At 43.9% G+C, this 25,910-nt stretch overlaps 1 protein-coding gene across 2 annotated transcripts; it reads left to right on the plus strand.

Moving 5' to 3' along the window:
• Nucleotides 1–547: 547 nt before the first annotated feature.
• abtb1 (ankyrin repeat and BTB (POZ) domain containing 1) lies at nt 548–23,778 on the plus strand. Of its 2 annotated transcripts, none has more exon segments than NM_001102739.1 (12): nt 548–730; nt 6,014–6,076; nt 6,798–6,853; nt 8,790–8,934; nt 9,747–9,906; nt 10,193–10,238; nt 11,882–11,998; nt 12,585–12,700; nt 17,116–17,214; nt 17,471–17,638; nt 20,215–20,415; nt 21,164–23,778. In NM_001102739.1, coding segments are annotated over 12 exon segments (1,434 nt in total). In that variant the 5' UTR covers nt 548–674; the 3' UTR covers nt 21,371–23,778.
• Nucleotides 23,779–25,910: the final 2,132 nt, after the last annotated feature.

The following is a 25,910-nucleotide window of genomic DNA, read 5'->3' on the forward strand; positions in this document are numbered from 1 at the left end:
GTGCTTCTGGCCCTTTAATGAGTACAGTATGGGAAGCCACTCCCACAAACAACTCCTCTGCGCCTATAGCAGGAAAGCTTCCGGGTGGAACTTTATATAGTAGGCGGGGGCGGGGCTATACAATGAAGCATTCTCTATGTAGTGGGCGCGGTTTTTGAGCCAATGGCAGATACTGATTGGCTGTAGGTTATGGGTACGGAATGTTCCCGTTTGAGGCGAGTTGTAGTGGGCGGTGGTTAAGCATGTTCTGGGAAGAGAATAATAATTGGGCGGAGATTAGGTGTAAATAAACCAGGGTGGGCGGAGCAAATGTAGCGGTTTAGTTTTCACAGGGCTATTAGGGTCTGCTGCTTGGGCAGTGGGCGGGGGTTTACAGGCTGTGAGGGGCAGGAGCTTGGCCATTGGGCGGGGTTTCACAGGCTATGAGGTCTGCAGCTTGGGCAGTGGGCGTGGTTTTCACAGGCTGTGAGGGGCAGGAGCTTGGCCAGTGGGCGGGGTTTCGGGACTGTCAGCATCGGGCTCAGCTGTTTTTCCAGTCGGCGCTGAGAGCTCCCTTGTCTGGGCCCAAACTCCTGTCCCTCCGCTGCAGCCTGTCACAGGCGCTTCCGCTCGCTGCGCACCGAACCCGCCGGGTCAATGAGCCGCTCCTTCCGCCCAGCGCCGGGCCCGGGCCAATGGACACCAGCGACCTGTTCAGCAGCTGCAGGAAGGGAGACATCTTCAGAGTGCGGTGAGCAGCTAAGCCTGGGGGAGGACATAGGTAATTGGTCTGGGACAGGGTTAGGGAACTTGCTGCTGCCTCTCCGGGGTATTGGACTACAACTCCCAGCGTGCCTTTGGGCCCGGGGAACGCTAAGGGTTGTGGATAAACAACTGCAAGGCCCTGGGTTGGACAAGGCTTGGGGGCACAGAGCAGGCAGGCAGAGGGAAATATGTTATTAGTTGGGGGCCCAGCTACTAGTAACAATCCATAGATTCCCCAGGTGTGGAGTGCAGGTGTGTGGCTACTTGATTTGGGCCTACTCGCCTTGTGACCCTGTGACTCAATGTGCATCAGTTTTCAACCCCCACCCACACTTATACAGTGTTGGACTGGGACACCTGGGGTGTACAAGAGAGCCCTCCCCAGTACTTGATGAGTTGCTGCGTGTGTATTTGCCGTTAGGGTGAAGACACACAGAGCTGCTACTTTTTCATGGCTACTAAACTCCAGAAAATCCCCTCCCATAGACAATACTGAGAATTGCCTCTGCTAAAACACACACAGACAGTTATCAGTGAATAATCAGCATTGTCTATTTTAGTAGCCACGACAAGTAGCTGCTACTAGTAGCTCAGTGTATTTGGGTAAGAGGTGGATGTAATTGCATTTATCTTACAAGTGTTGGATTAAGGGCCCAGTGGGCCTGGAGCTTTCAGCAGCTTCATGCACCAACAACAATTTTGTTTAGTCTGAGCCCAACTTTGTAGTCACACCCACTAGATATGCTCAGTCTATTCTGTATACTAAAATATAGCATTAAATAGCACAGTCCCCCCCAAGCTCTTCCTATAAACCACCCTCCTTCCCAGTGCTGTCCCAGCCTCTTGTATGGACTGTATGTGGGACAGGCGGGCAACCTTCTGGAGTTTCTGGAGTAGTTGGCAAGAGGATCCAGTTGCTTAGGCCAGTGTGAAGGAAGGAGGCCCAGTGCATAACAGCAACTTGCCCGGCTATAGACAGCGTGCCCGGAACTTGCCCGGCTATAGACAGCGTGCCCGGAACTTGCCCGGCTATAGACAGCGTGCCCGGAACTTGCCCGGCTATAGACAGCGTGCCCGGAACTTGCCCGGCTATAGACAGCGTGCCCGGAACTTGCCCGGCTATAGACAGCGTGCCCGGAACTTGGCTGGCTATAGACAGCGTGCCCGGAACTTGGCTGGCTATAGACAGCTTGCCCGGAACTTGGCTGGCTATAGACAGCTTGCCCGGAACTTGGCTGGCTATAGACAGCTTGCCCGGAACTTGGCTGGCTATAGACAGCTTGCCCGGAACTTGGCTGGCTATAGACAGCGTGCCCGGAACTTGCCTGGCTATAGACAGCTTGCCCGGAACTTGGCTGGCTATAGACAGCGTGCCCGGAACTTGCCTGGCTATAGACAGCTTGCCCGGAACTTGCCCGGCTATAGACAGCTTGCTCGGAACTTGCAGTTATAGGCAGCTTGCAGAGCTTATTGGCTGTAACATCCCAAGAGATGGGGCATGGGGTAGTGTCAAAAAAGGAAGTTTTCTTTTCTTTTCCAGGGATTTAGGGTGGGAAGGAGAGCCCATTGGAAAGGTTCTTGAGAGCCTGACTTCATGTCAGCGTAAGAGGGAGCTCACTTAGTAATGCAAGTAAGGGGCAAGGAAACCATTTCAAGAGCATCCCTGCTTATTAATGGTGTGCCTCAGTAAGGTCTGGGAAGGCTCACATACAAGACTGTGTCCTAGAGATGGAAAGAGAGTTTACTAAGAGCAGTGATCCCCAACCAGTGGCTCGGGGGCAACATGTTGCTCCCCAACCCCTTGGATGTTGCTCTCAGTGCCCCCAAACCAGGGAGTTATTTTTGAATTCCTGACTTGGGGGCAAGTTTTGGTTGAATAAAAACAAGATTTCCTACAAAAAAAGCTGATAGTGTGCATAGAGGCTGCCTAATAGCCAATCACAGCCCTTATTTGGCTCCTCCATGAACTTTTATGGTGCTTGTGTTGCTCTCCAAGTCTTTTTACATTTTACATTACATTAACATTTATTTATAAAGCGCCAACATATTCCGCAGCGCTGTACAATAAGTGGGTTACATACATTGGACATACAGAGTAACATATAAAGCAATCAATAACCGATACAAGAGGTGAAGAGGGCCCTGCCCAAAAGAGCTTACATTTGACTGTGGCTCACGAGTAAGAAAGGTTGGGCATCCCTGACTAAGAGCATGCTGGCCTAAAACACACCACAAGTGCCTGAACCAGGCCTAGGAGAGAGTGCTCACTTACAGGATTGTGTCCTAGAGATGAACATAGAGTTGTCTGAGAGCAGGCTAGCCTAACTAGAACAGAGAGTATGAAGGAAAGAAGAGCACGCTGAGATAAGCATGATATAAGGAGTGAAAGAAGATGAAAAAGAAAAGCTTGGCCTAGAGATGTTAGGTAGAGCTTACTGAGAGCAGTCCAACCTACAAGTCAACAGCTCGGGATAATTTTGAGGCCCTATGAGCAACAAAGTGGCACCACCCCCTGGCGATTTTATATTTTATTCTCATTTAAGCCATAACAGCCTGTCAATGTTTTAGTCTAATGCAACATTTTAGTATAATTTTAGTGTAAATACAGCGAGATGAAAACCATTATCTGGTTTGTTGCTGTACAGTACTGGGTTAATGAAAGCCTACTTTATTTGCCCAGTGTTCTGTATGAAGAGCCAACCATACATGGTGCTAATTGATAGTTGTGAGGAGTACGCTGATGTTAAACATGTGGCTGAGCCTGATTTGCCTCTGCCAGCTAAATCACAAATGGAAAGACCAGAGCACATTCTTGATGTTACGTTTGCCCATTTATTTGGGTTCCCAAACCAAAATTTGTTAAAGAGCCCCACACAACGTGGAATCTGCTCCTTTAAATAGTATGAATAAATAGCATTTTTATATGCTGAAATACAGCTGCAAAACAGTTCTTCTGTTTCTGCAGTATTTGAAACCCTGGCGGGGAGGAGGGACTAAAACATTGATGTTACAAATTGTAATAACTTCACACAGCTTACAGACAGCATGCAGGAACTACATAACCCACAATGCATTGCACCGTAATGTTCCTTTCCTTATTGACATCACGTGTGCAGGGAATTGTGGGATTGGGAGGATGCAGGCTGAAGGCAGGCTGAGGACAGGTGACTACTGTTACATTTATTTTAGTGTCAAAGTAGTCAGCCGGATTTGTATGCTTCATACAGATAAAATGAATCCATCTGAGCACTGATCTATACTGTCTGTGTACTTGAGCTCAGATGAGGTGCATGGCTGCCGAGTCTCCTACTTGTAGTCACAGGGGCTACATTTTTAGACACCCATAGATGCTTAATGCAGTCTCGCACTAATCAATAAGCAACGGGGGAATGAGTGATCTCCTTTATAACCTTGTTCTATGCAATTACCACAGAGCGTTGGCCTTAGCTGTATCCCTAACCACATTAGCACCGGCTCCAAGGTAAAATATACCCTATTTGTAGGGCAACTTCAGAAAGCAACTTGTATGTTTTCCCACCACCGTTTTACATTATTTTCGGTGGGAAAACTTTGTCTCCCCATGTGCCATCACCATAAATAAAGGAATGTATGCAGAGTCACAGATACAGAACATCTCCAGTCAACCTCAGCGCTGCTCCTCCCCGGCAGCCATTCTCCAGTACATCCGAGCAACCAGTTAGCTCTCTTTTAGTAGTCTCCATGGAAATAATGAGCATTGGTAGCCACATATTGGGGGCTGAGAATCAGACCCTACACTCCGAACAGCCTTTTCATGTGCCTGCGGCTGGAACCTCTGCATGGAGCCATTTCAGCCCCAAAACGCACTCTACCCCCCAGAATCGGAGCATTTTTGCATTCAATGAAAGTCACTGTTTTTAAATAATGCACAAGTTGCATCTGCATCATAATAGGATCAGATGCCCATGGCATGGGCATAGTGTACCCACCAGCTACATGTGGGGCAGAAAGAAACAAGCCCTAGTATATGGCATTTAAACACACACATTTAAACAAGTAAGGGCAGTACCCAATAATTGTAAATGATGCCCAAACTGGAAATGGAGAGCCGGACACCCAGGTATAAACTCAGTGGGGTGCTAGCCCTCAGGAGAAATCCCATTTAGCAATTTCAAATACACATTTTATATACAGGTATGGGACCTGTTATCCAGAATGCTCGGGACCAAGGGTTTTCCGGATAAGGGATCTTTTCATAATTTGGATCTCCATAACTTAAGTCTGCTAAAAATCATTTAAATATTAAATAAACCCAATAGGATTTTTAAAAATTAGTTATTTGCTTAAAATGGAGTCCGTAATTCGGAACTTTTTGGATAACAAGTTTCTGAATAAGGGATCCCATACCTGCACAACATATCAAGAAAAGAGGATTGTGCAAACAAATTTATATGCAAAGTACAAAAATAGTTAATTAACAATGCATTACATAGTTAGAAATGCCCTACGCATTTGAAACAAAAATCTGTCTTTATTGGGGAAAATGTTTATTTTTAAAAAAGGCAAATGAGGCTCATCCTCTTGCTGAAATAGAGGAAAAAAAATAGTACAGGTATGGGATCCCTTATCCGGAAACCCGTTATCCAGAAAGCTCCGAATTACGGAAAGCCTGTCTCCCATAGACTCCATTTTAATCAAATAATTCAGAATTTTAAAACTGATTTTCTTTTTCTCTGTAATAATAAAACAGTACCTTGTAATTGATCCCAATTAAGATATAATTAATCCTTATTGGATGCAAAACAATCCTGTTGAGTTTAATTAATATTTTATTGAATTTTTAGTAGACTTAAGGTATGGAGATCCAAATTACGGAAAAACCCCTTATCCGGAATACCCTTGGTCCCGAGCATTCTGGATAATAGGTCCTATACCTGTATTTCTTTTCTTTGTAAATTGCTGGCTATGAGATGCAGCTAGGCCATGGGAATTGTCCTGTGTTGTTGGAAGTGAAAATGATTGTAGTTTCAGACTGTTTTATTGTTTTTCCTCTTATGTTTACAAACTTTTCTCCCCCCCTGACCCTGCCCATTTGGAGCCCAGCCAGGCGTGCTGCTATCTGGCAGCTGGTGACACAAGATACCTAGCACCCTGGGTGCCACATGCAGAACATTCCTCCACTTTGCCTGCTCCTGCATCCTTTCTGACAGTGGCTCTAGGCAGCCGATTCTATTGCTGAGACAGATACTGCAGAGGGCAGCATTAACTATGTGTTTTATTTTATCTGCAGACACCTTGTGGAGCAGAGAGACGTGGAACTGAATGTGCGTGATAAATGGGACAGCACACCCTTGTAAGATGTGCAGCTTTGCTAAATGGCTTTATGCATAAGAGATATGTTTAAAGGGAAACTCCAGCTTCCGAACCAAATTTGTTAAAGAGTCACACACAACACAGAAACCCCTAATATACCTATCCCTGTAATCTGTTCCTTTAAAAAGTATTAATAAATATAATTTTTATATGCTGAAATCAGCTGCAAAACAGTTCTTGTCTTTCTGCGTCATTTGAAATCCTAGCAGGGGAGGAGGGACTGAAACACTAATGTTACAAATTGGAACAACTTCTCCACAGCTTACAGACAGCATGCAGGAACCTGGATGTACTTCAAAACAAACTAAAGGTGGCCATACGCAGGCCAATAAAAGCTTCCAATGGACCATGTTGGCAGCTTATTGGCCTGTGTATGGGGCCCTTAGGCCTACCTGGCCAATACCTTGTAGAAAATAAGCAGATGTCAATTGTGCATATTTAAAAATCCTGTTGGGACAAGGAGCATATCAGGGCCTTGATGGGGTCCTCATTCCAACTGCCTCAGTGAATTGGCCCCCAGACTTAAATCAAGTCCCCAGGTTATGAAACCCTGCATTAGCCCTATTAGCTTATTATCAAAATGAAAAGGTTTTTTATGAACTGGAAATATTGGATAATACTTTTTACTGAAAAATTTGTTCAGCGATGTTTTTATAATGTTCCTATCTTCTGCTTTTATACTTTTTCTTTTTCTTCCTAAGGTACTATGCCTGTCTTTGTGGACATGAAGAACTTGTCCGTTACCTTTTAGCTAATGGTAAGTAACAGCACCCCAAAACCAAACCGAACTAAAATCCTCCATTAAATGTTGTTAGATTGGGCTTATTCCAAAAGTAATTCTGCTATAAATTCTCGTTTATTTGGCCAGTAGGGAATGGGGAAACGCACAGGGACTTGAACCGAGAATTCTCAGATTTTTAAACTCTGATAAAGAGGGACCAACTGAATGTAAACATATTGTTTTCATTAATATAAGGTTCCCTAAGCAGACAAAAGATGAGGAATCACTGCTGCCACCATTGGCTGTCTCCACTTTGTGTTTAGCTTCTAAGCTCTTTTGAGCAGCGTCCTCTCCCTACTGTCTTATTAACACTATGCTGTATCTCCTGCAGTAAGATGTAATTGTATATGTATCCCCCTTACTTGGCAGCAGCACTGCAGTGGCAATAGCTCTATATAAATAATAATAGATCAGCATCATTACGGGAGCTACCAGTTAGAAATCCCTTCACCCACTTAATTAAATATCATAAACTGCACATCCCTGCAGTCATGGGATAGAATAACAGGATGCGCAGATCAATGATTACTGCACCAACAGAATTAGTATAGCAGAGTCTGCCAGTTAAAGGTCCCTACACGCACAGTATGGAGGCACACAGCCTGCAGAAGGAAGATGCTTATACTAGGAGGCAGGCCCGGTCTGGCAATCTGTGGATTCCGGCTAATGCCAGACTTGGAATGCTAGGGCCTATTTAAATCCCAGTCCAGACCTGCTAGGAGGGCAGAATAACAGCATCTGCTTATGTATCAGCCTAGAATAACAAAATCTGCTCATTATAGGCCCCCTGTACTGACAGGATAGAGTAAGAAATGATAAACCTTTGGTATCTGTTACAGCCACAAGCTTGTCCTCAGGAGAATTTCAGCGCTATGGCCTGGGGCATTTAAGCACATTCTCCTGCGCTGTCCTGAATATTTTTAAAAGCTGTGTAATTATTGTAGTTGTATCTTTGTGTTTGCGTGCAGACTCTAAAAAAAAAAAAAGTTTACCATACCTGAGTAAAGCTCTCTCCATTTGTTTAAGATTGCAGCTGCAATTTTAGCTTGGTCTCCTGTAGCTTCCTGCAGCAGCTGTAGCTGCTGGTAGCTCAGATTATACAGAGTCGGGAGGGGGGAGAAAATTTTCATAGCTTTTCTGTGAGTGCTTATGGCTATATTTACATAGACCTTTCTGATATATCTTACTTAGTTTTTACCTTTCCTTCTCCTTTAAAGTCACTGGGCGGTGCCTAAAAAATCACCACTCCCAGTCCCACTTACCACTCCCTTTTCTGTCATTTCATTTTCAGCATCTGTACAGTTACACACAGGTAATTTTCACACCTGGCCATATTTATTCACTAAGGAGTCTACTAATTGCACTGATATTTATGTAAAATCTGTGTCCTGGCCATCTTGTCATGAAAAAGTGTAGGGAATGCCATTGGCTATTATTTTTCCTGTACTTTATCTGTTTTCCTGATACCCCTGGGATAGCATACAGTAAAGGTGGTCATACACGGCCCGATTGTAGCTGCCGATATCTGTCCCTTGGACCGATTCGGCAGCTTATCGGCCCTTGTACGGGAAACAACGACTGGCCTGGCCTGAAATTGGCCAGATATCGATTGGACAGGTTAAAAAATTCACTCGGTTCGGGGACCGCATCGGCTCGTTGATGTGGTCCCCGGACGAACTGCGCCAATTACTGGCGTTATAATTCGATTGTTTGACCCTAGGGCCAAACGACCGAATTAGCCTAAATTCCCCCGATAACGCACATCTGTAGGTGGGGGATATTGGGAGAAGATCCGCTCGCTTGGTGGCCTCGCCAGGCGAGCGGATCTTTACGTGTATGGCCACCTTAAGTTAAATGAAAACTAGCAGGTCTCTGCCAGCCATCTTTTTTTTTTCTCTACATTCTCCTCTAGGTGCCAAGTGTGAGGTGAACACGTTTGATGGGGAGCGCTGCCTGTATGGGGCTCTAAGTGACACCATCCGTAGGCTGCTGAAGGAATACAAACAGATTACTGCCAAGTGCATGCAGAGGGATTACTATGATGACTTCCTACAGAGGTATTACAGAATAACCAGCGATGAGGCCTGATGGTGTTTGACTGTGTAGTTAAGCAGCCAGGCTTGGATTTATATGGCTAGTTTTTTTTTAATGAATCAAGGCTGTGTCTGTTCACTCAGTACCTAAAAAGATTTTTCTTGGCAAAATGTTCTGTATGATATGAGAGGGGCTTTCATCCTATAGTTCTCTATATACATAATAATAAAAAAAAAGCCAATTGAAATGATTTTCTTGCACACTGCATGGGGTATGTGTATGTGCCCTGTAATCTATAGTAGTTTTTCTGATGCAAACACATTTTCGCCGGTGGGATGGCAATCCGGGGAGATTAGTCGCCCGCGAACAGGGAGATTTGTCGTGGGCGACTAATTTCCCCGTGTGCCAGAGCCCTTAGCCTTCAAATGGAACAGGAATTGCCCAAGAGATTTAACTCCCCTTTTTTTCTTCACACAACAGCAGGAAGCCTTGTCAGACATATGTGAAGGCATTGCAGTTAGTTTAAGTTACTACTTGAAGTACCACTCTCTCAGTAATGGGCAGACAATTCAGTTTAAAATGACTGACTTGCCCAACCACATTGCTTTGCCTGAACTTTAGGGCACGCCTACTCAGGCTCATGTTACCCAATCCACAGTGATTTTTAGTCTGTTAGGAATGAAAATAATATAATTGCATTGAATTGATAGCTGCATGATGATGTTGGCACAGTGTGAGCCTTTTTATTAATAATTTGTAACAGGTTATACCTCCTTAGCTGCTTTTGATGGCGTAGAATTGCAAGTCAGTTGGTCTCCCACCCTTCCCCTTGCAGACTCCTGGAGCAAGGCTCTTACAGCGACACAGTGTTTATTGTACATGGGGAATCCTTCCAAGCTCACCGATGCGTCCTCAGTGCTCGCAGTCCATACTTTGCAGAAATGTTTGAGAACAAGTGGAAGGGGAAGAATGTCATCGGGCTGAAGCACCCACTGGTAAGATGGCAGAGGGATAGGGTGACTACTCACAACATCCAGGCTGATCAGTGCTAGTGATCAGATCTATTTTTAGCAAGCAGTTAGTCTGCGGTTCATTGATGCAAACAGAAAATGAGCCGCTACGGTGGCAGAAAATAAAACTTGTGTGTAACATTTAAATTTGATCATTAGAAATACATTGTGACAGTATATCTGAAGTAAATCTGTACTTTAAGTAACACTGCAGAGACTGAACCTGTTCATATAAACACAGAGGGCTCACCCATGTCTGTCTCTGCTGCAGGTAAATCCAGCTGCCTTTGGTTCTATACTGCAGTATTTATACACAGGTAAGTGCTAAAGTGCAGAAAATACTTATTGTAGTTGTTAATCTTCTATACCCACAAATGACTGCCACATACAGGGATACTGTTGTCATATATTTTTACTGTACAGCTCTGAATATGTGGGCACCTATAAATATGGCATATTAATAATAAGCACTGATTATGTTGACATTGGTAGTATATTTTTTGTTTCATAAATTGGACCCGAACAGGACTCTATCAAATGCTTTGATGAAATATGAAAGACGAAACATGATCTGATAAAGCTTGTAAAAAAGGTAACCTGGTCTAACCGTGGTCACTAATGCCAGATCAGTCTGGGACTGTGTCTAGCATGTTACTGATAAACAAGAGAAAACTCAACTATCGGGATATTTCCACATCCATGCGTTAATGTTGGGCATGGCTGAAGCCCACTGGGAGAGATTAGTGGGACCAGGTGGACCTGGATGGAGTTCGAGTGATGGATCCATTACTGTTTTGAAATCTCCCATGAGGATGGTTGGACTGGGTGGAAGCTAGGATAGTTTCCCCATGACTTGGTCTAAGAGTATTGAGTGATAAGTCCACCCCAGCCACAGCTGTTTATTGGAGGTATTCTTTTAATACAGTTAAATAGGAGGCAACATTTACATTTGGAATGTTCAATAAAAGAATTGAGATTGTAGCCATTTTGCTATTTTTCGAAGAGTAATGGGGTTAAGATATTGGATCTGACTGTGGGGGAGGTGGTCCCCTTGTAAGGGTTCGACTACACATAAAGTGGAAATACACTGACATGTATTTCTCCAACTAACCCTTGTTCCCTACCTACCCACTCCCTAAACTTGGGTGGGTCTATACCCATAAACTGGTTAAGCCTCTGAGAGGCTGCAAACAGGGTGCATCCAGATTGTGTCCTGAAGTTACCATGCAGGCATCACAATGTAGGAAAACTGTTGTGGATTAGGGTCCATCCACACTGGATCACCTTGTGTGAGGGTCCTCATTGCAGAGTTTGCTTCCTGTGTACCCTGACTGGGTAGTGTGTAGTCAGCATGGCCCTTGGACATAGTGTTAGTAGAGGGCATCATGGCCAACCCTGAATTGGGCTGTTAGGTGGAGTGTGTTATGATCCTTGGATGGGTGCTCTCCTCTCTCCTTTGCATGACAGCCAGTCATCAACTTCACTAGCAATTGGCCATTATCCTGAACCCAGAGCTTCGCCTGATATATCGTTCTGTGTGATTTGTGCTTTATCCCAGTGAAGGAGGCTCTCTGCTTCTATATTTCAGGTTAAAATTCTTGATATTATAAGATAGAATTGCCATTGTAGGTTATGGGTCCCCGTATCCAGGCTGCCCTCAAAGAAGGGTCTCTGTCTCTGTAATTCAGCAGATGGAGGAGTAGTGGGCAAGGGGGGCACCAGGAGGAGGGTATTTGGTTGGTACCCTCTGGGCCCTCTCAGCTGCAAAGGTTGTGGAGAAGGTGTCCTGACTAAATCCATTTAGTTGTTGCACATTGTGTTTCAAAGCATTTAGCATATATACGATTAGTTTGGGGGCAGGTTAAAGATGAGGCAGCAAAGCTGCAGCTACAGAGTAGCCAGTGTTACCAAGCCCTGAAGGATCATCATATTAGGCATAATTATTTTTTTTTCTTTGCAGGCCACATGGATATTGATGTGGAACATGTTGAAGACTGTAAGAGACTGGCCAAGCAGTGTAGGCTGCAAGATCTCATTGATGATCTAGAGGAGAAGTGTAAAAAGGTCTATGAGTTTGGTATGTGTCTCTTCAAATTCATTACGATTTCTGAGCATTCTGTTATACATTTCTCACTTTATAATGACTATTTATAATGACTGCTGTAGCCTCCTAGTAAAATCCCATGAGATACTGAGCTAGCTCTATGTGACTACTGGGCTTTGGGCCTTGGAGGCAGATGGTCAGAGCTGTTTCACTGCTTGCAATCCAGATTCCAACTGGGGGTGTACTATGAGCTTCCCCCAGCAACAGGCAGAGTGGATACCAAACTGGTTATAGGGTGCTTGGTTAAAGTGACACTTATATAGTTTGAGCAGTGGGTTTTTTTTTTTCTTTGCCTTGAATTGCATCATTCAGGTCACTTCAGGAGAGCTGCTACTCCTTCTGAAAGGAATTTGTAAGTGCATATGTTGTCTCCTACAGTAATATATGTTGTTCTGTTTCCCCATTTTAACTCAGTTCAGTGGTGCATTTGGGCTTTAGTTTTCTCTCTGGCCATGATTTATGACTGGGCTCTAGATATCTTAAAAGTACTGAGATAGTTTTAATAATCTGTTTGAAAGTTCCTTGTTCATTAACATTTACATTTCATTTGCCTATATAGTCTCCTCCAAGCCTGGAACTTGTGTAAAGGTTCTAAGTGTGGAACCCTCTGGGAACGGCCACCTACAAGAGGATCTAGCAATTTTGGCAGACTGTGCCCTGCCAGCTGAGCTGCGGGTAAGGTTCCTCCATGGTGATGGCACTGCTCCTTTCTTTATTCAGGAGTTAGGATGCATGCACCTTGTTTTTCTTTTATAATTTTCTGATTGGTAGAGCTTTCAGCTAATAGTGAATGGGATGTATCAATCATAATTGTGCTCATCAGTTGCCAAATGTTCTGGACTACAGGTGATATGGCCACTGCAGTTTCCCTTATAAATGCAGGCCATATTAGGTAAGAAAGAAAAGATATTCGGGTGAGAAAAAGATTCACAACTATCAGAAGCCTTAAAATGGTAACTGGCAACTTGATATATTATCTTGCTATTTGGGCTGAAATTGGTAGAATTGATTGCAATTTCTTGTTTTTTCATAATTATTTACAAGGCAGCCCTGTCCTGTCCGGTGGCTTCTACACCCACCGGTGCTCCCTAACTTATCTGAATGACTCTCCTGTCAGCTCTTTATTCTAAACTTTCTGGCCCCTTATATCTTGCCTCTATTCTATAAACCTTTTTTATGCAGTTTCCTATTTTTCTCTATTGTTGTTGTTTCTCTCCCTTTCTGTGTACTTTTTTTTTATCTTCCCCATTCTCCTCTTTCAACAGTGCTCAATATTCTCATTTTCCACTTCTACCCTCTAATGCTTTCCTTCTTACCCTGTCTCTTATTTTTTATGCACTCTGTTACTCTCCCCACTTTCTCAATTTGTGTCTACTACAGCCCCCTCCTAATTTCTGTACTTTGCTCTTTTTTCTTCTTTCTCTCCTGCTTGCACATTGCCTCCTCCTTCTCTTTTTCCCCTTTTCCTTTTATGTTATACTTATTCTGCTCCCCACCACGGTCAATGTCTGACTTTCTGTCACAGAAACCTGTTGGCTGCTTTAGCCCTATATGCTTACTGCTAAGTACCTCTTAAGGGGAGAGCAGAAGAGGCTGATAAATAGCAATCAGAAGGGATGGTGGTGGGGGTGAAGAGAAAGAGAAGACAAGTATGTTTTAAGGCCTCACCTTGAGTATGCAGTGCAGTTTTGGGCTCCAGTCCTTAAGAAGGATATTAATGAGCTGTAGAGAGTGCAGAGACTGCAACTAAACTGGTTAAGGGGATGGAAGGGTTAAACTATGAGGTTAGACTGTCGAGGTTGGGGTTGTTTTCGCTGGAAAAGAGGCGCTTGCGAGGGGACATGATTACTCTGTACAAGTACATTAGAGGGGATTATAGGCAGATAGGGGGATGTTCTTTTTTCCCATAAAAACAATCAACGCACCAGAGGTCACCCCTTTATATTAGAGGAACGGAGCTTCCATTTGAAGCAGCGTAGGGGGTTCCTCACGGTGAGGGCAGTGAGGTTGGGGAATGCCCTTCCTAGAGATGGGGTAATGGCAGATTCTGTTACTGCCTATAAGAGGGGCCTGGATGAGTTCTTGAACAAGCAGAATATCCAAGGCTATTGTGATACTAATACCTACAGTTAGTATTACTGGTTGTATATACAGTTTATGTATGTGAGTGTATAGATTGGTAGGTATGGGTTGTGTGTGCTGGGTTTACTTGGATGGGTTGAACTTGATGGACTCTGGTCTTTTCAACCCTATGTAACTATGTCTTAACAGTAGCTGTAGTGTCTCAGTGGCACACAGTACAAGGGATTGCATATGCTGACTTCATTATGGCACTGCAGGTCATGTTACATGCATCTGACTGACACATTAAGGGTGTGCTCTGCACTCATCCAACACTCAAACTGATGCGGTGCTTGGTTTTATGGCGGTAGGTTCAGACACCAATGATAATGGATCCTATGCAATTAACCATCTTCCTATCTGGCCTCTGTGCTGTGCTCCCCCTGTGCCAGCGGTGTGTCTTGATTATTCATTTTATTTTTAATTTTGTACATCAAACCAGATACAAAAATGGTACCTTTTTTTTTTTTTTTTATAAATTATATTTGTAATTTTGCATATTAAAGTAGATACAAAAATTAAGAGAGAAGAGAAAAAGGAAAAGAAGGGAGCAGTGATGTGCCAGTTGCAAAAACTCGACCCTAACCTGCCCACTCCCAACCTGCACCCAATCAGATCCAGCAATCCACTGCTATTTAAGAGACCCACGCTTGACCCGTCCCATCTATAAATAGAGGCTGCTGGAGGTGGAAGCCGAGCACAGTAAGGTCACAAGTGGGGGCAAAAGGAAGAGCTCAGAAGCACTAGAAGGGAGGTGGGGGGAGCTGTGACACCTTTTGTAATGGGGACAAGTTTACCTTGGGACAGGGGCCATGAAACCTGGGCTGTGCTTGGGAGCCAGGCGAGGGACAGTTGGGAATCTCTGTTTAGCGGCATCCTGCTATAACACATAATTTGCCTTGTCAAGTGTAACCTTCCTAAATCCCTCCACTGATTGATCCCTAGGAAGGCAAGCAAACTTCCATTGGCCAGCCACCATTCAGCCTCACAGTAGAACAGTGACTTTGTCATCGCTTTTTATTGTTAAACACAATTCTTCTTTTTTTTTTTATATAGGAAAGTATCTGTTGTTACCTGTTGAGGTAATATGGTAGGGCCATTGTGCAATGATTTCCAATCTCACTTTCAAGTTTCACCAAAAATCTGGTAGATTTTTTACATTATCTTGGCGTTTATCACTAGGTGATAAAATAAAATATTTCACATTAATTTGAATTTTAAATATTAAATCTTGGTCTAAGATTTAGAAGCCAGTGTAGGGGTTAAATTTGTGCCAAGTATCTCAGGGTGGCACTGAGGCAATAGAGGATTGCTGGCTGCGTGTGTGGGTGGTTGGCTCAGTCGCTGTCAGTTTTAGACCAAGCATTCATGCTGCCAACTGATTATGTCCAGCACATTGTAAGAATGGCTTGAAATTGTATTTGTAGAATAAATGAGAAACAAACACATTCCATTTATCCCTTCCTGAGGGATTCCATCAATTACAGAGTGCAAGCCTTTTACCTCTGTGGGAGTCCAGCCTGCAGGAGCTATTAATGTGTTAACATGCCCCAGCCGGCCTCTGCCTCCTGGCTGCTAAATATAACCTGTTGGCTCATGAAAAGGGAACAGAATGTTTTTCCCTGGTGACTGAATACAGAAATCTGTATTAGAGAAATGTGTAGGTCACAGTTATGGTCCATCCGCTTCCTCTGGTCCATAACAGAAGGGACAAGTACTGGTTAGCATCACAGGGAGCAGCTGGCCAATGAACATCCAGCCTTTTGTGCTTTGAATGAACTGGGTATGTACACAACTTGCTTTAGGCATTGTTTGGACTCTGTATTCTGTCCCTGGGCAAGGATTCTTAAATGGGAAATACCACGTTCTATTCCTTAGTGGTATTGGGCCTGTTCTTCTTTTTCTGAACCCAGACAGGTGCTATTGTCAGTAAGATGCCTCACGTGGCTTTTGCCACTCTTTAGCTTTCAGCATGTTGGTGATATTAGGGAAGGTACAGGCTAGTTACCCACAGTGATTTGTGGGTATGGGCAAGGTAGTGGGTACCATGGATGGGCTTTTGGGTGCAGGCTGAATTACTGACAGCTTGGGTCTGACATTCTGTTCTGAATATGTACAAGTAACAGCCCTTGCCTTCTAAAGATGTAACTTCTGTGTTTCATTGTGGTTAGCAGGTTAATGGAGTAAATCCAGTTGTGGATGCTGGTTACCAGTAGCAGGTGCGGGACCTGGAAATCAGACCTGTGCAGGTTTCCCATCTGCAGCCCCCCAGCCAGCCCATCAATAGCCTGAGTGAGGCCAGAGCTTGACCGTGTCCTGCATTTGGATTAGTTTTTCTTGCTGTTGCCCCTATATAGATTGCAGCTTAAATAAAACTGGAAGCCTGTTGCCCTCACACTATAAGGGGTTTATTGAAACAGTCATGCACAACATTTATTTTCACTCATTTAAACGGGAATTCGTCTTTTTAGTGTGCTACAGATGCATCTACATGTTATTATTTGTCTTCCTTTATTGTAATCGTTTGGAAATTTTGAGTGTAATATATTGACATTAAGAATAGAATTAGGTTGGGTCCTTGTGCTAGTGTAAAGGAGACCTAAGTATTAGGTCAGGATGTTAGAACCTCTACTGGGTTACACCAGCCTTCAGCCAATTCAGACCATGGCAATTTAAAATGTAACATAGCCAACTGTGTTTGGAACAGCAGCTTTATGTGAGCCAGTTTGATCCATCACTCTGAAAGGTGTAATATTCATGCATTGTACTGCCTGCTGTGCTGAGACCAAGTGGCGGCCAAATTCTGCCTGCGGTGCTGCATCTAAACTAGAAAAATAAAGCTCTCTGCAAAACCCAGCAATTCTGGTGCTGGCCCCGTTCCGTTCTGTGCATCCCTTTCTTTGTCATAAAGTCACAATTTTGTCTGGCTGAGCTCCCAGTTTGACTATTTACCCTTCTTTCTCTGTAAGGTGGGCTTCGGAGAGCTGCCATTTGACAGTACAGATAATTTCAGCAGTTACCCTGATGTCTGCTTCCAGATTGCTGGTTACAATTTTCTTTGTCACAAGGTAAGTAATGTGTGTGTGTGTGTATAATATATATAATAATGTATAAAACAAAATTCCTGGAGGCTCATGAGTTGCTGGGGATTAAATTCTGGGCTGCTGCTGCTTTGGGGGATTGTAGTAGTCATTCAGTGGTTACATTTAATCATTTGGTTCAGTGTTAGGCATGCTATTATCTAAGCATCATCTTCCTAGCACCCTTATATACAGTATTGTAACCAGAGAGAATCCATCTTTCGCACCTTCCTTTTCCCCACAGTCTTTTTTTTGCGGCCGGAGCGATTACTTCAAGGCCCTGTTAGAAGATCACTTTTGCGAGAGCCATGAGCTGCAGGCACTGCCCAGTATCCCAGTAATCACTCTGCACAACATCACGGAGGAGACCTTCATGCGCGTCCTGTATTATATTTATAGCGATGACACAGAGGTGAGCCTTTGTCTCTATAATAAATGAATTAACCGTAGTCACATGTAATATATGGAACCTGTAATGATGCGTTCATCATTTGGAAACCCAGAGCTAACTATTATGTTGTTGTAGTTCCATAGTAAGCATTTAAAACGCAGGGCAGATATTGTTGCTGTTGCATAATGGTTAGGCCATTAGTCTGTAAGTGCCAAGACTACTTAGATTGTAAGCTCATGTATATCTTAATGAGTGGCAATATATATGCACCCTGCCTCATATACATGTAGTTCTATATAAATAAAGGTAAACATACATACATATATTTTAGCAGACAGACTGACCATGGCACTTGTACTTGATCCCAACTAAGATATAATTGGAGGATTATTGGAGGCAAAACAATCCTATTGGGTGCAATTCTCATGTCTACCACTAGGTGGAGCTAGCAATGCAAATGGTTTGTGAACTCGTTTTGATGCCTACAATATCCTTTCCAGCTTTCAGGAAATCTGCTTTTTGGAAGGGTTTTTATGTTTTATATTGAAAATTTCACACGAAAAGATTAACATAACTCAGACTGACATGCCGGCTAATAATTCCAACTTACACTATACAACCAAAGGGAGTCTGAGCTGTCAGAAACCACTGTCCTTTCTATTTAATGTATTTGGGGCTATACTGTAGTTCCCACTTCTTCTCGCTGTATTTAATGTATTTTGGGTGCCATTAGTTCTGCCCTCCACTGCATAATGTATTTAGGATCTGGAGTTATTGTTTATAGAAATCAATTTACCGTTATGTACAAGTGCACACTGTGTGTATATATCTATATGCTTTTATCTGTATTATAGCTGGCTGAGAAAGCCACCCTAAATTATTGGGATGGGGTATAGGCAGTTTTGCCTGTTTACCCGCTCACTAAAATCCAGACAGTACCAGCAGTGCTATTAGCCCTTGGAGGCACTTGGGGGGGGGGGGGGGTCATGATCATTTTCTTGCAGTCCTAATGGATAATCTGCCCACTACATGGAAAGTACAGGCAGCAGTGCCCTAGTATGGAGTCAGCTATCAATTTAAAAAAAGCCTTCCATATACTCAGAATTCATTTTTCATTAAAAATCTGTTATGGATTTCAGGTGAGAAATTGTACAGCGTATTTTGTGCTTTTTGGTTAAATTGTACCAGCAGGTGGTGCCCAAGGATTAAACAGCGAGCCCCCGGTTCCTTCAGTGCTTCCCGAATGCAGCACCTTCTGTGCCCCGTGGAGTTTCTCATCTGAAGCCACTAACTGCACATGAACTGCAGATACATTCCCTATGCAGCAAATCATTTTATTGCTTAGCAACACATGGTGTTCCAGTGCGCTGTAACGGCACAACGGGAGCGGTTAGGGTGAGGCGGGATAATAAGAGCCGAAAAGCCCCCCCAGTGTACAGTGAACACAGGGAAAGCCATTTTACTCCGTCCGGTGCCTCATGCCACTCACATTGCCTTGTCTCCATGAGAGGGTTTTACTTTAAAGGGGAACTCCACCCAAACACAACTTAAGCTTTTTGAAAAGTTTCATGATTTTTAATGTAATAATATTGTTTGGATCAGTTCCCTAAGCCCCGCCCCCTGTTCCTCTGCTGGTCTGGCTGGCTACTTTGTGACTCAAATAAAATGTAACAGGAGTCGACTGTCCTGAGCCTTCAGCCTGTATCCTCCCAATCCCACAATTCCCTGCACACGTGATGTCAGTAAGGAAAGGAACATCACAGTGCAATGCATTGTGGGTTATGTAGTTCCTGCATGTTGTCTGTAAGCTGTGAAGAAGTTGTTACAATTTGTAACATCAGTGTTTTAGTCCCTCCTCCCCTGCCAGGATTTCATATGAAGCAGAAAGAGTAGAACTGTTTTGCAGCTGGATTTCAGCATATAAAAATGGTATTTATTCATACTAATTTGAAGGAACAGATTACAGTGATAGGTATATTACGGGTTTCTTTGTTGTGTGGGGCTCCTTAACAAATTTTAGTTCAGAAGCTGGGAAATTGTGGGAAAAAAGCTGAAACCTAACCCATGTTCATTTTGAATGGCGATCAGCCAAAAATGACAGGAGTGAGTGTCAGAGACCAGTGTCTTCAGGGCATTGCCATTCAAAGTGAATGGGGTGACATTTTCGCTTGTTGTGCCGTTGCCCTTCTAATTACTATTGCAATATTCTATGTGTATTATACGTACTATGGGGTCACTCTCTCAACCTGCATATAAACAGGAAGATGAAAGGAAGAATAGGAGATTTGTCTCCTATATGGCTATTTTATATCAGTGAGTGCTACAGGGTTGGGGAAATAACCCATAAACATGTCAGCTGGAACATATCTCCTCGCGCAGCAAATCAGGAGAAACTCATGGACCCGCTCCCGGAATATGTAAAGCCTTTGAGAACTTGAGCCAGGAGTAGGTCTTTCATACCCCCAATCATTGCTCGGTAGCTGAATGCTTTTATTGGCCAATATAATTGACTTCTTCCTGGACCTACCTACATCAGATATCTCCTAACCACTCTGGCGCCATCACTAAGTTCTATAACCCCTGTGTCTGTTTCTCAGCTGTCCCCAGATAACGCCTATGAGGTGCTGTGTGTGGCGGACATGTATCTGTTGCCTGGATTGAAGCGCTTGTGTGGAAAGACCTTGGCCCAGATGCTGGACGAGGACAGCATCATCGGCATTTGGAAGACCGCTAAGCTTTTCCAGCTGACACGACTAGAGGATCAGTGTACGGAATATATGGCCCGGATCATTGAGAAGGTGAGCAAATGGCAAAAACAGATTCCATGCAGTTGGTTACAGTTAATGTTTAGTGGGGGGGGTCCATATTGCTAAACAGAAAGGGGCGGAAAGCTTAATTCCATGGGCTGACTGTAAATTAGATTTGGGTTCAGGGACAAAAATTAAAGAATTAATTAAAAAATAATTCCAATCCTTTTTTTATCATGTCACTTGAGCACATGTCTTTTACACTACATAAAATATATAAATCTTATTTAGTTCAGTTTTGTCCGTACACAATCACAGCAAGCAGGAATCTGCCATTGTGTAAACACTTTTATTAACTTGCTTATGCTTCACAATCTGACACCGAATGCCATGCCCAGGTACAGGATACATAAATGCAATAACATCTAGGAAGTGCTGAATGGAAAGTGAAAGTAATTGCCTTCCCTACATCTATGCCTGAGACATGGTGTCCCCATTAACCCCCCACTCTATAGTTAACCACTTACAAAAGGTATAAGGTTTTGTCACCACCTTGAACCTTTGAATAATGTCACTACATGCCCAGCATGCATTGCTCAATATCTTCTTTACCTACAACCCCCATCATCCCACTGAGGGCTGCAGGTTTCCCATGAGCGGTCTAATAAAAACAGACCAGTAACAGGGGTCCCTTGTTCTGTTCCTGACAACTGACATGCAAGTGCCAGAAGCCCCCATCTCTCATGGCGCAGTCCCTGCTAGAGAGGTACTTATGGTCATTTCCCAACACTCCCCACAGCTGGTGGATTCTGAGGAGTTTGCTGCTGCCGTGCGAGAGGACGCCGAGGCGGTGGAGGAACGCCAGGAGACAGACTCCATCCCGCTTATCGACGACATCCGTTTCCATATCACAAGCAACGTGCAGACCTACAGCGCCATCGAGGAGGCCAATCAGCGGCTTGAGGCTTTAGAGAATTTGTTGGCCAGTCTAGAACTGGAATGTTAAACCCAAGAAGAACAGAATATGGTGTATCTTTAAAGATTACATGTAATGTTCTAGATCCAACCCAAAGTGATACTATCCATTTCTCCAGCTAAAGCAGTCAGACAGTTTGTAGCCACATGTTTGCTCTAAGCAGTCCTCTGGCTGTTTCTCAGCTACAGCTTCTAGGGGAGTTATAGTTCAATAACAACAGAAGCGATGCTTATAAGTGGCTCTGTTTTCAGCCATTTTATTCAGCTGGGTATTGCAGTCCCACAGTAACGCTTTGCATGGGATACAGCTAATATGCATACTAGTCAGGGCGCTGGTTAGTTAGGTTATTAGCTGCCAGTCACAACTTATTTAACCTCTGGTATTTGGTGTGTATCTAGGATCCCAGAGCACTTACAGAACACCCCACTCATATAACTGCGTACGCACACTTGCCCACAAGAACACGGGCATTAATGCAGCTTGTATACTCTGGGATAAACTAAGGCTGTGCTTTCTCTCACACAGGAATATAGATTGGTTTATATACAATTCAAGTTGACGCAATATAAAGGGATATGAGTAACTTACACATATGCATGCAAAGCTTTCCCAGCCTTGTGTGGGAGTGGTTTTAACACCCAAGGGTGCTCAGGCATGATGCATCAGACTTGCCTGGCGGAAACTAATGGATAACAAAAGGGGGCACAGTACAATAAAGTACTTTCACTATAGCTATTCACTATACTACATATTTGGGGGTGCCTTTCTCAGTTACCTGTAATAATACACAAAATCTCTTTTATATCCCTATCATGCCCTGCCTTATGTACTTACAAACAGCACCAATATATGCCAGCACCAGCTGTACACATGCAGGGGATGGGCATTCGGCAACGCTGTGGGGGGGGTGTATACATTTGGCTGAAGCTCCATCTTGTGTACAGCACCCCTAAAACAGCAAAATAAAATCCAAATGTGTGTGTATATATAATATCATTTTTCTTTCAGACTTTTGAATTCAGCAAAGTGGTAACCCCCAAATGCCCTGTCTGTTAATCTTAGCTCCTCTATCTCTCCCACTTTGTTAGCTTTGTCTCCCCAGATGTACATCTGCTAAGAAACAAGGCCCTACTGGTTTTCCCAGTACATTTCCATAACAAGCCCACAGCTACTGGTGAGGGAATGAGTGGCTCTGGGCTCCGGGTTGAGCAACACAAGGACATGATGCTGATGGTTCCTCCTCTCTCGTGGGGAACCCATTCACTCCATGGATAATGAGAGCCACCTCCATTTCTACAATTTTGCATTATCACCATAGGTTAAAGTTTTGTGGTTCTGTTATGGGAAGAGTGAGGCAAGCATTAACCTGTTAGTTTCCTGTACACACAGCTTGATGAATGGGTCTGAAATAACTTAGGGACCTTCTTGGCTCTGGGGGCTTATAATCAATGTATCTCTCCTTTCAGTCTGTTCCTTAAAAGGCAATGCACTGTGCTTATACGTTTAATTTATGTTTCCTTTCTACTCTCTAAACTATACAGGAACGTTCCATGTCCTGCACAGTGTATTTTCTCTGTGGGTTTGTGCGCATGAGTGGAAGCTGCCATATAGTTTGCTTTGGCTGTGCCCTTCTCTCTAGTTTATAGAGCTGAGTATATAGATCAATTTTTTTGATCAGTTTTTGGAGAATCATTGGTTCAGTAGAGGTGAGCAAACTAGCAACACCTGGGTTGTTTTGATCAGGACTGGCACTTCCCGCCGCCAGTTCACGTTTTGGGGTGTTGTGGTTCTAGGGAGACCCACAGTCCTTTAATTGATGTCTGCATGAAGCAATATAAGTTGGGTAGCTGGCACCCGTAAGGAATGCCCTGCGGGCCATTTCTCTGTCTGTAAAGGGCAGCTAAATAAATCATAAGCCTGCAGTATATAAAAGATTGCTTTTCAGCAGCGATGATTAATTTTCAGCCTTCCATTTGCTGTGAATGATATTGCTAGGTGTCCCTTGTAGGGAGAAATAAACTGGGGGTAAACTGGGGGTACACTGAACATGATGGCTTCCCCTCTGCAAGCCCAGTGCACACTTGGCACAAACATTCAGTGCCCTCTGTGACTCTTGTCCCCCACTGAGAGCTGCACCACATCCGGCCTGGGGACACAGCTTGGGCATGAGTTGCCAGCCCAGAAATGATCCCACTTTGCTAGTAGGCAAAATCCTCTCTGTTATGCCATGTAGTCCCATACCTTGGTATTGCCATTTGGAATAATAATAAAATCAAACCATGTGCAGTTTGTTGGCGTTCTAAGGCAAGCTTGTGAGATGAGCATGATGGGTAGGTGGGGTATCCACTGTATGTATATAAAGGCACCCCTGTATTTCCTGATTTGTCATTATTTTCTTATTTTCTCTTTATGCTTTTAATAAATGACTGCACTTCTCATTCCTTGTCTTTAGGTGCTGTTTGTAGGGCTGGTTGGTTTAATGGAAACAGGCATAGCAAGTGGCCTAGGTGCCCTCCATGGTATCTGCTCCATAAGCCTAGGCGCCCTGTGCCCCACAAGTTTCTTTAGCCCACCTTCTGTCCATACCTTCACCATGAGTTGTATTGCCAATAGCTGATCTATAGCAAGGCACTCCTGTACTGTCCTTTCCACATCCCTACGGCAGAGCCCACTGCTGTGGCCCCTCACAGTCTCTCCACACCCAATGCTGACTGTATACAGAACAATGAACTGGTGGAACTGAAATTAAAACTGCCAGGTTCTAGATGGCCACCTGAGATATTAGCACTTCAAATGGACTTGTCCAAGTGGGCGGTGGGGCTTGGGCAAAACATAGTCCTATTGCCGATGGGTTGTATTCTCTGCTGCCATTGGTGATGGTGGGAAGGGGTATTTAACCTTAGGCCCCCTGCTCCCTGCCGAATTGTATTATTTAGACTTGTTCACAGCAGGTTGGGCAGTTGCCATGTTTGGAACATTCATAAGCAGAACTGGATCAGTGTATGGTGCATATGTTCCGGTTCAGCAGTCTGCACCATGAAGCTAGAAACAGGATGGCGCACAGGTATAGGGGGAGAGTGGAACAAATATCAGGGATCTGGAAGATGCAGTTGGGGAGTGAGAGCAGGGGAACCCATATTTTTAAAAACCTTTGGGGTGCTTTGTGCTCCTTCCATGAAAAATAACGACAGAATATGAATGTTTTGCAGCAGGAATATTTATATATCTATGTACAAATCTATCATCACCCCACCCCCATAACTGGCCTGCTGGCTAATTAGCGAGCGCAGAGACGAGGCCTATTTATAAAGGCTTGGTGAGGTTCCCTGCAGTTCATGTGTGCAGAGCAGAAACCAGCATCCCTGCCTGACATCTCCACTTACAGATGGGAGAGGGAAAAAAACTCCATTTCTTTACAGTTTGCCTTGCAGCCACAGCAATAGCATGTAAATAATATAAAGACAAAAATCAGCTTTAATGATCCCAAATGCAGATCATGAGCTCAGCTGCCGATAGGCTCCCGTTACAGCCCCTGATTATAGCAGGGTTTATTAGAGATGTCTGATTTCTGCTCTGATTCCCTGTTGAGTTGTAATGGATGGATATCGGCCACTCCGACCCCTTCTATTGTGAGCTGCAACCACTGACATTACAGGATGGGAAGAGATTTACACCAGGGTGTGGGGCAAATACTTGAAATCCATGTTTTCAGATATTAAAGGGGAACTAAAGTAATAAAATGGTTTGGAACAGTTCCCTAAGCCCTGCCCCCTGTTCCCCTGCTGATCTGGCTGGCTACTTTGTGACTCAGATAAAATGTAACAGTAGTCGCCTGCCCTCAGCCTGCCTTCAGCCTGCATCCTCCCAATCCCACAATTCCCTGCACACGTGATGTCAATAAGGAAAGGAACATCACAGTGCAATGCATTGTGGGTTATGTAGCTCCTGGGTGCTTTAGTTATAAGGTTCTAAGCCTTTTTTGTGGGGCCCCCTTCTATGATATGCTGTACAGCCCACATGTTTATAACTACCCGTTTGTGATGTGAAATCTACATCTTCACAAATAACATACCATTTGGGTTCTTGTTCCCTTTAAGCTTAGAATCGTCATTCTTCACTGAAATACCTTATTTTCTTTCCATTCAAAGAGAAGTTGAGCATTTCTAATCCCCTACATGGGGCGAGTCAAAGGCGCTGCATGGCAGATCAATGGAACACAACAGTATCTCACAAACACAAGATGGCTCTTGTTGGCGTTCCACAGAAAGAGAAATACTTTATTGATTTTCCATCTTTGGCAGAAAGAGGAAAATGTTATTTATGTTTTACTGAGTATTTCAGGTTAGAGCATCTTCAAAAGAACCCATTGCACCCACCGAGGATCGGAGTCTGGCCATTTTGCTTCATGTGTAGCCTGATCTGTTCCATGGGCCAAGGGTAGAAGGGGCTACTGCCAACCAAGGCCTGATGGCTTTGGCTTTGTGTGAGAGCTTTGGCAGGAGGTAATTAATTAGCTCAAGTAAGATCACTGAAAAATGGCCAATGAAGACTCCATTAACTCCACACATGC

Source organism: Xenopus tropicalis, chromosome 4 (assembly GCF_000004195.4).
Source record: "Xenopus tropicalis strain Nigerian chromosome 4, UCB_Xtro_10.0, whole genome shotgun sequence".
In the NCBI taxonomy this organism is placed as follows: Eukaryota; Metazoa; Chordata; class Amphibia; order Anura; family Pipidae; genus Xenopus; species Xenopus tropicalis.

Bases quoted from the DNA above. Each gene is read 5' to 3' on its own strand.
- abtb1 (XM_012960454.3), top strand. From the start codon at position 8,900: ATGCAGAGGGATTACTATGATGACTTCCTACAGAG. The intron at 8,935-9,746 runs GTATTACAGAAT...TTCCCCTTGCAG, and splicing joins TATGATGACTTCCTACAGAG to ACTCCTGGAGCAAGGCTCTT. The intron at 10,239-11,881 runs GTAAGTGCTAAA...TTTTCTTTGCAG, and splicing joins ACTGCAGTATTTATACACAG to GCCACATGGATATTGATGTG.